The sequence below is a fragment of the Polypterus senegalus genome, chromosome 7, assembly GCF_016835505.1.
Source record: "Polypterus senegalus isolate Bchr_013 chromosome 7, ASM1683550v1, whole genome shotgun sequence".
Lineage (NCBI taxonomy): Eukaryota > Metazoa > Chordata > Cladistia > Polypteriformes > Polypteridae > Polypterus > Polypterus senegalus.
In genome coordinates, this window is record NC_053160.1 from 28,521,456 (window position 1) to 28,536,622 (window position 15,167).

The 15,167-nt window shown below is 35.9% G+C and overlaps 1 protein-coding gene across 1 annotated transcript in view; it reads left to right on the top strand.

Moving 5' to 3' along the window:
* Positions 1-15,167, top strand: part of wdr41 (WD repeat domain 41) — a 75,562-nt gene that overhangs the window by 24,254 nt on the left and 36,141 nt on the right. The window contains exons 5-6 of the mRNA XM_039758401.1: positions 12,334-12,462; positions 13,586-13,648. Of these exons, the coding sequence (XP_039614335.1) occupies positions 12,334-12,462; positions 13,586-13,648 (192 nt within the window). The remainder of the gene's footprint in view (positions 1-12,333; positions 12,463-13,585; positions 13,649-15,167) is intronic.

Consider the following 15,167-nt stretch of genomic DNA (forward strand, 5'->3'; position numbering starts at 1 on the left):
AAGGGGCACAGCGTGAAATGAAACATACTTAACATTTGTAAGTACAGTGTAAAGGATGAGCATGGGAAATTTGGGCTTCCTACTTATATTGGAAGTTGCAGAAATAGTGAGGAGGGGTTCCCCTATCTATATACAGTATACAGTTTAGGGGGTATACCCATTTCCCCATCTTGGGTGTTGCAATAGGACATGAAACATACCTAACTTTTGTAAGTACACTACAAGGAATGAGCACGAATTATTGATGAGTCAGTGAGGGCTTTGCCTATTATATGTACCATATAACTTCTCCCCACCTTCCCTTCTACATTTATAACCTCAGGCAATTAGGTGTAGTAAAAGATGTTAAGTTACACTTTAAATAATGTATTGTTGATAATATTCATAAATAATAACAACAAGCAAAGTGCAAGTGAACACTGGCAACCATAGAACATGATAAATGCTGATGTGTAGTTTCAGGCGGCACACAGACTTGTAGTTACTTTAAATGTCTCTAGTTAAGGCATCATTTTTGGTCAGCTTTCTTCAGAACAGGCCGCATAGCTGTCTCAATATGCCTGCCGAGTTGTGCTTCTCAGTGTGGTCTTTTTCAGTTCATGGTGTGAGATGCTCCTTCATCAGTTGGTGTAAGAGAGATAGAAAGGGGTAAAGCCACCAAATTTATGCATTCTTTGTCCAAACCCTTACACCAGTAGTGCATTGTGCTACAGAATGGCCTCTGATTCAGGCCAATCCTAAACGGCCATTCTTCAGACCAGTGAGGCACACAATACCTTTCACACCTGCCCCCAAAACCATTTGCTCAGCTGATGCTTGCCTGCTTGGTAGATTGGCTCTCCTGTGGGGGGGTTGATTGAGAGTGTCCTGCAGAGAAACACTTGTCAACTTGTTTTAGGCACTTCAAACCATCAAACCATTGCTGTTCTTATCAATAATGTAACACTAATATTACATTGCTTTGTCTAAGTTACAAATAAAGACATACAAAATATTTATCAACTTAAATACAAAATCTTACACCACAACAATAAGTTTGGAAGTTTTAAAGCTGAACATATTTCTTCACAATCATGGTATTATGGTATGAATTTTTTTATAAACTTTAAAAATACCTACCCTGCGCTTTTACAATGGCGATTAAGGGTCATGGAATTCTAGTGTAAAAATAAAAGCCTTAAAAACTTACCAAATATCTCAAATTTGAAGCAACAAAGTTTTCAGTTGAAGAAAACAAGCCTTTCTAAGGCATGCTTGTGACAAGTTAATTTTAATATATTTTATCACAGATTTTGTGTACTATTTTCTTGAGGTAAATACGCATGCCTCCCTTACAGTTGGTGTTGTGGGTGAAGTTTTTACATAGCCACTATTACCAGTACCCACCTACCTAACATACCCTCTCCCCCCAGCCAAATGTCCGAAGCTACAGGCTATGTATTTTGCTACTTTGTCTCTGCAGTTATTCTGCAATGGCTTTGTTTTGCCATGGCTTGTATCAACAGACAGGTGCATGCCCAAATCGCGATGTATAAAACCTACACTTGTCGTAAAACCACGCACTTTTCCATGGTACCTCATACATTGTCGTACGCAAGTTCTCCGCTCGGTTTTGCAGACTGGTGGCACCCAGCGTCAAAGCAATGCTACTGTTCCTGTGTGGTTACACCTTATTTTCCTGACGCGGCTTTATAAATACACTGAAACTAACCGCATATTGTTTATTAGTGTAATGCATCTGATTGTAATTAACTTGTAACAATATATAGTGTTGTTACTCTCACTGCACCTTCTTCTTCTTTCAGCTGCTCCCGTTAGGAGTTGCCACAGTGGATCATCTTTTTCCATATTACTCTCACTGCACCACTCGGAGTATTTATATCACTGTATCTGAGTGTGAATCACAGCAGCAGCTGATCGGAAAGAAAATTATCGGTGTACAGCTTCAAGCACACGCTACCTCAGCCACGGCAAAACGTTTCAAAGAATTTCCTGTATGGACCTCGCGGTTCAGAAACAGTTTCATCCCAAGAAATTTAAACGCACTTAATCAATTGCTCCTTGTAGAACTGTTTGTACTTATAAGTACAATCACCCCACTGTAAACTTGCACTACAGTTATTATATCGCACAACCTGAGCCACTTTATAAAGCGCCTATTTACATATGATGACGATATCATTTTTAAGATGAAATGCAGCAAAATATGTTTATTATATTATACAGATAAAACTTTAACTGCATTTAAATAATCTATATTCTTCACTGGGAGTGTCCTGAAGGTTGGAATAATTAAACATGTACTAACAACACAGCTAAAAACGCAGAGACAAATTTCGGCTAAAGTTAAATGCTTGTGTCATGAGCACGAAGTGACTATGCAGTGTCCACAATGGACGTGTCCATCCACCGTGCATAAGCTACCTTATTGACATTGGCGGGCGAAGGAGCCACCGATTCTTCCTCTGCCCAGTGCCACCACAAGCCTAGAGCCGCCCCTGAGTACTGCTGCAATAAATAATTTCATCGAAGGTCGCACACAATCACTGCGCCACCGTGTTCGTATGTTTAATAACGTGCTTTAACTCCTATCATCATGAAAATGATATCACGTATACATCTCAGTATTTTAGTTATTCAGAGAGCTGTAATATCACAAATGTAATGGATTCTGTGTCCAGTTGGAGGAAGAGAGCCGGTATAAGAAGCAAGTAGTGATTCACACACACAGAGCACATAGAAGATCGCATAAAAAACAAAGCATTTAACGTGCTACTTTAATTACGATGTGATTTGAGAAACTGGTTAATTAAATGATTTTAAGATGAAGTTTATGATGTTCTACTTTAATGACAAAATAAACTGCATGATTAAAGTGGAAATTTCGAGATTGAAGTTGACATTTTGTGCTTTTTTCCCCACTGTGTGCCTATTTTTTTTTTTTTTTTGTCTGTACAGTAATCCCTCGCTATATCACACTTCGACTTTCGCGGCTTCACTCTATCGCGGATTTTAAATGTAAGCATATCTAAATATATATCACGGATTTTTCGCTGGTTCGGGATTTCTGCGGACAATGGGTCTTTAATTTATGCTACACGCTTCCTCAGTTTGTTTGCCCAGTTGATTTCATACAAGGGATGCTATTGACGGATGGCTTAGAAGCTACCCAATCAGGGCACGTATTACATATTAACTAAAACTCCTCAATGCTATAAGAAATGCTTCCTGCGCGGCGCTTGATTGTTTGCTTGTCTCTGCCTCTCTCTCACCCTCTCTGACATTCTCTGCGTCTGACGGAGGGGGTGTGAGCAGAGGTGCTGTTTGCACAGAAGCTGTTTGCCTAGTGGATACGGAGGCACCTCTAAGAAATGCCGCTTTATCGCGGTGCTTCCAAAAGCACACTTATTGATTTTTTGATGGTTTGCTTTAATCTCGCTCTCTCTCACTCTCTCTCTCTGACGTTCTCTGCGCCTGACGGAAGAGATGTGAGCAGAAGGGCTGTTTGCACAGAGGCTGTTTGCTTAGAAGATACTGACGCTCCTCTAAAAAATGCTGCCTTATTTTGGTGCTTCGCCAAACTTAAAAGCACATGTATTAATTTTTTGATTGTTTGCTTTTCTTTGCGAGCGCTCTCTCTCTCTTTCTCTGAAATTCTCTGCTCCTGAAGAGAAGATATGTTTGCATTCTTTTAATTATGAGAAAGAACTGTCATCTCTGTCTTGTCATGGAGCACAGTTTAAACTTTTGACTAATGGGTGTTACTTCATGTCTAGAGGGCTGTAATAATGTTAACAGTATGGGAGAGTTTATAAGGGCTTAAAATATATACAAATAACTATACAAACATATGGTTTTTACTTTGTGGATTTTCATCTATCGCGGGGGGTTCTGGAACGCAAACCACCGCGGTGGAGGAGGGATTACTGTACACTAATAAGCTTTCATATGACACTCAGACAGTGGGCTACAACTCGCCTTTTCACGGCGACTTTGATATGTGACTTCTTTTTTATTTCTGGCACTGTGCGATTTTGTGAACATGAGCTTTCAAGATTCTCCAACACGCTATGTCACTCGATTAGCTTCCTTTTGTTGATTATACCACGGTTTATTTGAACAAATAGTATGTTTTTCCTTTGCCTCCACTTGGTATTCGCTGAAATTCTTATATTTTCCCCCGTGCTTTTCCCATTGTCTTTTCACAGAAGGCTGAGCTTAAGGGCGATTTATATTGATTTGCATATTCAAAGAGGCGTAATTCGAGGAGTTGGGGCATTACATAAAGCGCGTGTGCAAGCGTAACTTTTCACGCTGATCGGGATTTATGTAGCGGAAGAACGTGGAAGTTGGAGTACACACAGATTCCTGCATCTGGATTTTTCTGTGCATAAGCACATTTAGGCTTTTGTGCTTACACCATGTTATAGTGCGAGTTCTATGCACGGTGTTCTACATGAGGCCCCTGGTGAACAGCGCACATAAGAGTTTCCTTGTACGTCATATATACAACCTGAACATCCATACTGGTTTCACAGGAGCAATCAACACTTAGCATTATAAACTTTCCAAGGCATGTTGTGTGCATGCGCAATAAAATAATTATTCTGGGAAAATGACAAAAGTGTGTGATAGAGCCAAACCACAGTGAAACAGATTGAAGTGCTACAAACAAATTATCGTTTTATATTATATGTGTAGTCAATAGTTGCAGAGGACGTGGTAATAAAAGAACTGAGGACAACATTTTTGAGTGAGTAAACTTATACTCACTGATTCCAGTCATTCCATAAATACACACGTGGACAAAATTGTTGGTACCCTTCAGTCAATGAAAGAAAAACTCAAAATGGTCACAGAAATAACTTTAATCTGACAAAAGTAATAATAAATAAAAATTCTATGAAATTTAACCAATGAAAGTCAGACATTGATTTTCAACCATGCTTCAACAGAATTAATAAAAAAAAAAACTCATGAAACAGGCCTGGACAAAATGATGGTACCCCTAGAAAAACTGAAAATAATGTGACCAAAGGGACATGTTAATCCAAGGTGTGTCCACTAATTAGCATCACAGGTGTCTACAATCTTGTAATCAGTCAGTGGACCTATATATAGGGCTCCAGGTAGTCACTGTGTTGTTTGGTGACATGGTGTGTACCACACTCAACATGGACCAGAGGAAGCGAAGGAAAGAGTTGTCTCAGGAGATTAGAAAGAAAATTATAGACAAGCATGTCAAAGGTAAAGGCTATAAGACCATCTCGAAGCAGGTTGATGTTCCTGTGACTACAGTTGCACATATTATTCAGAAATTTAAGATCCATGGGACTGTAGCCAACCTCCCTGGACGTGGCGCAGGAGGAAAATTGATGACAAATCAAAGAGACGGATAATACGAATGGTAACAAAAGAGCCCAGAAAAACTTCTAAAGAGATCCAAGGTGAACTTCAAGCTCAAGGAACATCAGTGTCAGATCGCACCATCCGTCATTGTTTGAGCCAAAGTGGACTTCATGGGAGACGACCAAGGAGGACACCATTGTTGAAAACAAATCATAAAAAAGCCAGACTGGAATTTGTCAAACTACATGTGGACAAGCCACAAAGATTCTGGGAGAATGTCCTATGGACAGATGAGACAAAAATTGAACTTTTTGCCAAGGCACATCAGCTCTATGTTCACAGACGGAAAAATGAAGCATATCAAGAAAAGAACACTGTCCCTTCTGTGAAACATGGAGGAGGCTCTGTTATGTTCTGGGGCTGCTTTGCTGCATCTGGCACAGGGTGCCTTGAATCTGTGCAGGGTACAATGAAATCTCAAGACTATCAAGGGATTCTAGAGAGAAATGTGCTGGCCAGTGTCAGAAAGCTTGGTCTCAGTCGCAGGTCATGGGTCTTGCAACAGGACAATGACCCAAAACACATAGCTAAAAACACCCAAGAATGGCTAAGAGGAAAACATTGGACTATTCTAAAGTGGCCTTCTATGAGCCCTGACCTCAATCCTATTGAGCATCTTTGGAAAGAGCTGAAACATGCCGTCTGGAAAAGGCACCCTTCAAACCTGAGACAACTGGAGCAGTTTGCTCATGAGGAGTGGGCCAAAATACCTGCTGAGAAGTGCAGAAGTCTCATTGACAGTTACAGGAATCGTTTGATTGCAGTGATTGCCTCAAAAGGTTGTGCAACAAAATATTAAGTTAGGGGTACCATCATTTTGTCCAGGCCTGTTTCATGAGTTTATTTTTTTAAATAATTCTGTTGAAGCATGGTTGAAAATCAATGTCTGACTTTCATTGGTTAAATTTCATAGAATTTTTATTTATTATTACTTTTGTCAGATTAAAGTTATTTCTGTGACCATTTTGAGTTTTTCTTTCATTGACTGAAGGGTACCAACAATTTTGTCCACGTGTGTATATGGGGAAGATGTGCTAACTGCTATGCTACCATTCTACCTATGCTCAAATATCTATAAACTTCTGCCTGATTAAAATTAATGTATGTCTTTAAAATCTCTTCATTGCTTGTCACTTGTTTGCACACTACATATGTGCTCAGTCTTTCTCTCACAAGGCCATTGAAGAACACGCATTATGGTAGCTGGGACAGCAGGCAATTTCTTTGGAAATAATGCAGTAATTTGTTTTCTTTTGAATGATGGAATTAAGCTTCTGTATAGTTAAATTAATCTAAAGTGTGACTTTTTCTTTCAGTTTTTATTGTCTAGTTGTCTACAGAACAGATATAGCAATTATCATCTGGGCAATTCATTTTCAATAATGTCAATAACAGGGCTTGGGATGGCTCTTTGAGGTGAAATTACACCTCTAGCACTGAAGTGTGCCTGGAGGAAGATGAGAAATGAAATGAAACACTGAATCTCACAGAAACTGTTTTGCTTTTTTGCCTTTTTTCCTTCCTAAAGCAGCATGGGTACACTGTTTTGTAATATACTGTATATTATCAAGGAAATACACAACACACACAAAAACACAGAAAAAGAGTTGGGGTAGCCACCCCATATACTTGAAATTTAGGTTCAAGGAAAACAAAATTATGTCCTTTTAGATGGTGCTCAATACAGAACTGACTAGGTCTAACAAAGGTGGAGTTTATATGTAATCGGAACAGGAAGTGATTTTAGATACCCAGGTCAGGAAGTGAGGTTAGGAGACCTGGGACTGGAAGTGATTTCATAAGGTGGGACTTCCTGCTGATGGTCTGTAGAGGAGGAAAGAGAGAAAGTCTTAAGTTACAGGGCCAACACCTGGTCTAATGGATGAATACTCTTATTCAAGCTCGTAAACCTGTTTCCCAATTGCACATGTGTGACAATGTGCATTCTAAAGACATGGTTCAGGCTATGCATTTTTAAAATGTATTAAAATGCTTCACTTTTGAACATGATTTCATGTGACAAATTAGAATATACCATTATTGAGAAGAAGTAATTTTTGACTTTTTTTGTTGTGAAGAAGTAACTTTGACTTTTTATTTTATGTTGTCCTAAGAAGATAACAATTCTAATTTTGTTTGTTTTTAATTCTCTTTGGGAATTATTTTTTATATTAATGAAAATCAAGTTAGAATTGCAGGATACTGGTGTGGTAGGCGGCCCTCACACAGACAGGTAGACATCATTAAATGCACCACAACATGTTTATTTACAAGAATCCAGTGAACACACAACCCCAAACAGCTCCCCCAAAGTCCAGGCCTTTCCTAAATGCCCCTTTCTCTTCAGGCCGCCTACTTTCCTCTCCTCCCAAGCTCCATCCTTCTCCACTCCCGACTCAAGCCATCGAATAGAGGGAGGCAGCCCCTTTTATACACATCCAGGTGCCTCCCGTTAATCTTCCGCCGGCACTCCCCAGTGTGGCGGAAGTACCGGCTGCACTCCCGGAAGCACTCCGGGTGTCCCTGGTCTTTTTCCCCCCTCAGCATTTCCGGGTGTGGCGGAAGTGCTGAGGGTCACAGCTCCTCAGGCATTGGGGCGCCCCTTGGCGGTGACCATGGGCCCCTATAGGGTTGAGCTTCCAAGCTTTGTTCCCGTGGTCCCCAAAGCCACCAGGGCGGTCGCCCCCTCATGGTCTGGAGGAGGCGTAAGCCCTCCTCCGGTTTTCCTGGGCGTCCCGGCTGGGTATACTGGTAATATGGCAGCTAATACCTGTGCATGAATTGAGAAGCTATGATTCAGAATTGCAAGCATTCCCTTTTATCTGCTAGTAGCAACATTGTATTAAGAGAGCAGGTATCTTCTATTGGAATTTAACTGTACCTTTACATTCAAATTCCCTCACTACCTGGTGACTGCAGTGTTCACATTGCTGTAAAATACATAGGTAGTACGTATTATACATTAAAAATTTCTTGACGCCTTAATCTGTATAGATACTGTATACACTATATGGCCAAAAGTATGTAGACACCTCTCCAAATTATTGAGTTTAGGTGTTTTACTCATATCCATTTTTAAAAGGTGCATGGCATCAAGCACATAGCCATGTAATCTCTTGGTCATACTGAAGAGCTCAATGACTTTAGACATGGCATTGTCCTAGAGTGCCACCTTTACCACAAGTGAGTAAGTGAAATTTCTGCTCTACTAGATCAGACCGCAGCCCTTAGGGATGAATTAGAACACAAAATGTGATACTGGTCTTTTATTCCTTGACCTCACAAAGGGACTTTTTGCTGAGTGGGCTTTAATTCCCACAGATACACTCCATATTCTTGAGGAAAGCCTTCCTAGAATAGTAGAGGCTTTTAGAGCCATGAAATGGGACGAACATAATATTAATGCCCATGGTTTTGGAATGGGATGTCCAAAAAGCTAATACAGGTGTAATGGTCAGGTGTCCTGATTTCCATGTAGTGTATAGTAAGTCATGTCAAGTCCAGTATAGTGTAAAAAACAGTCATATGAAAAAGTAATTACACTCCAGGAAATAAATTTTGTTTTTTAATGTAGAGTATGTGGACATATAAATTCTATTTTCTTTTGAACAGTATATATAAATAAAGGTGAGATATTATTGTAATAGCAATTTTAATATTTCCTGCACTTCTCGGGCTTGAACATCCTAAAAGTATTACAGCTGCTGTTAACCCTATTTAGGGGCCACAAAAAATGCCCAAGAGTGATTCAGAATCAGCATTGATTGGCATAATGATGACTTTGGCCTTTACGGGTTATACTCTCCTATGATTTCCTGCATAGGAAATGTATCACTATAAGTCACAACATAGTAACTAAAAATGTGTTAAACTCAAGAGTCAAGATATAAATGCACAGTCAATTAGAATGTGTTTCCAAATTATTATAGTTTAACCAATAATTCATTATTTAATTTGATCATGATTTATTGTTTTCTTGTACTCCCAAAATGCCAGGAATATGTATATACAGTGTTGTAAATTATACATAATTAAAGCAAATGTCAATAAAAATGAGTACAAAAGTCAAATCAAACTTTTAAACTTTGAGAGGAATAAACCTGCATTTAACTCTGAAACCAAACATAATAAGTATTTCCTGTTATGCTTTGTAAATTATTCACAGTAAATATAAATTTCAGACTTAATCTGCCAAATTTGAAATTTAAATTTCAAAAGTATTTACTAATACTTTTTAGTAATTTTTTCATACACTGTTTTGCTAATTTCGTGATGTCATTTTTTAACCTTTCAAATATGAATTAGTCCAACAACTGTTAGTGTACCCTTTTTGTTATGGACTTGTTGCATTAGTTAAAATGTTTTCAATTATGTATACTGTCTGAAAGAAATGTGTCATCTTCTGAAAAAGTTTTGGTTGAAATTTATGACCTATGCTCGTCAAAGCTCTTGGATTTCATACAGTTCTTTTCCCTGGCTTGTATGTTTCTCAGTAGTATTATCTGAGTTACTTGGCATTTCCAAGGCTAGAAGATGGAAAGGTGGAAAGGTAAAAGGTAATCGCTAGTTATATATGACCTCTGATTCATCAAGCTTCCCTGCTATTGCAATGAGATGCCATATAAGCCATTATTATGTTGGACTATCCCTGAGTTGTTCTCTTTCGTGTTATCCCAGGCGGCATTCACAGCTTTCTGTAGCTCATGCCACCTCTTCATATGCAACCTAACCTTTACTTAAAATCAGAAGCGAAGGAAAATGGGAATAGCATAACAATCACTAAAGCTAAACTAATCACCAACTATAATTTGTATACTGAAGAGAATGGGATACAATGCGTAGTTCAAGGTCTGCAGCAGTGTTTTACTAATGAGAGTTTACTCTTACAAGCATAAACGTCAGTAAATGACTGTGAAGCCAGTGTGACCTGGGGTTGTATGGGGCTATGATAAAATAGTGAATGGAAATATTTAATCAAATAAAAAGTTAAATGCAATAGGCAGGACTTAAACCCAAATGGTGTGCTTGAAAGGGGAGTGTACTAACCACTACACCACCACCACAGCCTGTTTGGCTCTCTTTCTCAGCTGGTTGGTCACAATGTTGAATTTCTTGCTCACATGTTCAAACCCCAAACTGGCCATTCTGCCTCCCTGAATTAAATGTCAAGAACCTGTGTAAAAAAAATTTCAAGTCTATTGTTTGATAAACAGCTGTGCATAAAGAACAAAAACAAAATGTGCTTTAAAGAAATAAAGGGGCTCAAGTATTTGTAAACCTTCAAGATAATTAACATCCGTGAATAATATCTAACATAAACAACCACCAGTGTCCTAATGCAGTTGAAAGTGTAATATTTTTGTTAGCCATGGGGAATGAAATGCATAAAAATGTAAATGAAATATTGTTCAGTGTTTTCTTTGTATACAGTAGATGAACTCAAAATTCAGATTTCATGTTGTAAAGAAACTATATCTACATATTTTTTAATTGTAAAATGCTCTGTACGACACTGTTTGAACTATGTTTTTACTACATGAAGCAAGAAATTCATCAAGTTTGCCAGCAGAGGGCACATTTGATGTTTGTTTTTCGAGTAGTGCCAAAAATAGCATTATTTGAAGGAATGTTTAAATCATTATTTTACATACAATTTACAAGTATTGAGTTCTTATAAAGTATTAGTTTGAAAATTCTGGTAATATGTGTAGTTTTATGCAGTTCATTATAAAAAGTCAATAAATGTTATTATAAATAATTGAAATATTATAGAAAATAGTGCTATCTTTAACCAGTGTTCCATGCTCTGCCAGGGTGTCCACATGGCGAATTTCCAAGGTCAGCGTGAAAAAACTCTGGTTAATTTCATCGATCAACGCTACTATTAAACAAAATATTCTTATAAGACTAAATGGTAATATTATCAAAATAATTTAGTTAATATTAAGTATATAATGTATATGTGTGTATATATATATATATGTGTGTATATATGTGTGTATATATAATATGTATATATATATATGTGTATATATATATATATATATATATATATATATATGTATATATATATATATAATATATATGTATGTATATATATATATATATATATATGTATGTATATATATATATATATGTATGTATATATATATATATATATATATATATATATATATATATATATATGTATGTATATATATATATGTATGTATATATGTATATATATATATATGTATATATATATATGTATGTATGTATATATATATATATATATGTATGTATATATATATATATATATATATATATATATATATGTATGTATATATATATATGTATATATATGTATATATATATATATATATATATATGTATGTATGTATGTGTATATATATATATATATATATATATATGAAAGAAAAAATTCAAATTTACCACTTTTTACAAATATAATATTTCTTCATTTCTTTTGTTTTATAAGCTAGAATGTTATTATACTGTAATTTACAGGTTACAAAGTCATTTTGTCCATGTTAGTTCTTCTGTGTGTATTTTTACTGGAAATGTCCAAATGTTGTAGAGAAAAAGTCCTCTCATTTTACTCACATTCTGCATGAAGCAGCCTAATTAATAAAAATAATTTATTAACACAGTTAATATTACACTTGATTTGCTTTGAGGAAGGAGAAACCAGTTGAACTAATTGTTTCTTTTTATGATGCTTAAATGGAGTTTTAAGAAACTTAAGACTTGATGTTGTGTGGGCTTTGTAAATAATATCTAATAAGGAAAAGCTGTGATTAGTTATTCTTTTTCTAAATAGTCCTTAAAGCACAAAGTTTTTTAATTTTAGTGTGATATCTGAGCCTGTAATGGATTAGCTTGTAAAATAAGTTAAAATACTTTATACATTATTTTTCTTTCAAGACAGGGGAAAGGCTTCATGAACTCAGAGGCCATACTCAGCAGATCACAGCAATTACTGGCTTCAAGATGAAAACTGCAGACATATGGTGTTCCATGCTTTTGACTGCCTCCTCGGACAGGACTATCAGTGTATCCTTCTTTACAATGAATGTCATTATGTTTTATTTTTTTTTTCCTTTGAAAATAAAATATAAAGTAAAGAATGGGTATGGTAGTTAAAATTAAAATAGACCAATATAATTGCAGTATTAAAAAATATGAACTGAAACATGACTTGTAAAGATTACTAAAATTATGCAGAAATATCATTCCACTTTATAAAAGAACTGTTTTGCTCAGTATAGCATGGCTTGATTGATACTTGGTTAATAGTGCTTCTGGTAATATTTCTGTTACAAGGCAGCTACATTCATTATGCTTCTATTGAACAACTACAAAATCAAAGTAGACAGAGTGATCTGTTATTAAACATATTTATGATGGCTCTTTTGTTACATAAGACAAAGTGATGTGAATATTGAGAAAAGGTAAAAATACAAGAAGGTACATTTCACAGATTGACCTGATATCTGCTGAGATTCTGTTTTTTAAAGAATCCTAGGAAATAAGCCTAAGAATTAAAGTTTGAATCTTATGGTCAGCAAATTCTAAAAATTGATGTTTACTTCTCCCCACTCCAACAGCCCCCATAACACTAAAAGTACATAAAGCATACAGACAAATATTTGTCTTTTATTTAGGCAAAAGTGTAACATTTTATAGGCAGTGTTTTAAGGAAATGCTTCTGTTCGCTAATGTCACCTCTTGTAGCATATTGCATATAGATTGCATATAGAAATCTCTGTCTTTAGCCTGCTTTCTTTAAACCTGCCCCAGGCCCAGTGTTCATCGTTAAAGGCTGTTTCATCCTTGAATCAAAACATACAGTGAAGGTACTAGAAAGCCAGATGACATACCATTGTCAGATTTATGACTTAGCTTGTGGAAAATGGGTATGCGGCATCCTACACATGAAATAACTGTGTGAGTGAAATTAAAAATACTAATTTGGCAAGCTTGAGGAAGTATGCTTGTTTTGAATGACATTAGTTCAGTCCATTATTCCATATTCCTGTGTTTTAAGAATTTTGTATCTCATTTTTAAATTCAGTATTATTAATTTTTAAAAAAATGTCTCAACCAAATAGTAACCAGAAGGTGAGTATAGAAATATTATTTACAACAAATTTTGATTCTTTAATTACTGGCTTGGCTATGGGATGTTGACAATGGAAACCGAGTACACACTGTCTCAGAACTTCAGTCTTCAGTAAAAGTAAGTGTTTTGTGCAATCTAGTGATTTTAAGTTAAGATCATTGATATAAACACTAGATACATTAAAATATTTTATGGAACCTGAAGCATATTAATTTTTACAATTGCAAGTAGATAATACAGTGGTCCACTAGATTTTGTTCAAATCCTTTTGGGAAAAAATTTTACTAATCTGAATATAATAAAGGGCATATAATTCACTTTGTCATTCATTTATTTCATATCCCACTTTTTTATGCATTTTATACTTTAAGTGTACACATTGTATTTTTAAGTTAAAGTAATACTGTATCATAAACATTTATTTATGCATTTTCCACACAAATTTATGTTCCAATGTTAAGCATTTTCTATAAATGCTAAAAAATACAAAGTTGGTCTTGGAGTTTTATAATGTGACCAGTGGGGCACAAGACACTTAAAAAAACAAAAGCATAAAAACTTATTAAATACATCAATTTTTCCAGCCAAGAGAGTTTATTCAAGCATTAATTTGTGTCTTGAAATTACACGTGCATTGTAAAATAGTTTATATATGTCATTTTTATTATAATTGTTATAATAATTTTATGATAATCAGCAGTTTGAGAAGAAGAACAACTGTGTGCACTACATCAGCATTTATCTTCTTCTGGAATAACCTTTCACCTCTTGGGGTATGGGTTTGTGTCAAAAGACAAAATCACAGTAAACTGTTTGTGCCACATACTTAGTATTGTGTTGATTTACTTTCTATTCCACGTGGCAAATATATATATATATATACACATACAGTGGAACCTCGGTTAACGAATGCCCTACTTAACAAACAAATTGGTTAACAAACTTTTATTTTGAACAATTTTTATCTTGGTTAAGGACCGAAATTTGGATAACGAACGCAAGCACAGACCGTGTTTTGTTTGTTCGTGCTCATTTGTGCTTTGGTGCGCTTGGTATAAGCATTGCTTTTCTGAGTGTTGTGTTCCCTAACGTTACGTTTTTATTTTTTCAGTTTCGATGTTATTTTTTTATTTACATATTTACTCGTTATGGCACCTAAGAAAGAGAAAAGTGTTAGTAATAGTGGCAGTAAGAAACGTGTTAGTGTAGCAGTAAAGAAAGAAATTATAGCAAAACACGAGAATGGCATTCATGTTTCCGACATCGCAAATGAATACAATATGGTGAAATCGATGGTCTGTATAATTCTAAAGAACAAAGAGGCATTTAAGGCAGCTGAAGTGGCTAAAGGAGTGACTGTGTTGACGAAACAAAGGTCTAAAGTGCTAGATGAAGTAAAAAAAACTGCTGTTAATTTGGATATATTTGGAGATAGTGTTAGCGAAGCAATAATTTGTGAAAACGCTAAGCTGTCACACAGTGATTTGTTGACCAAAACACCCTGTGCAAGTGCCGACAAATGAGACTTTAAAATGAGTAGAAGGTGGTTTGATAATTTTCACCGGCAAAGTGGAATTCATAGTGTTTTATAAGGCACAGGGAGGCTGCAAGTTCAAATGAAACAGAAGCAAAAGCG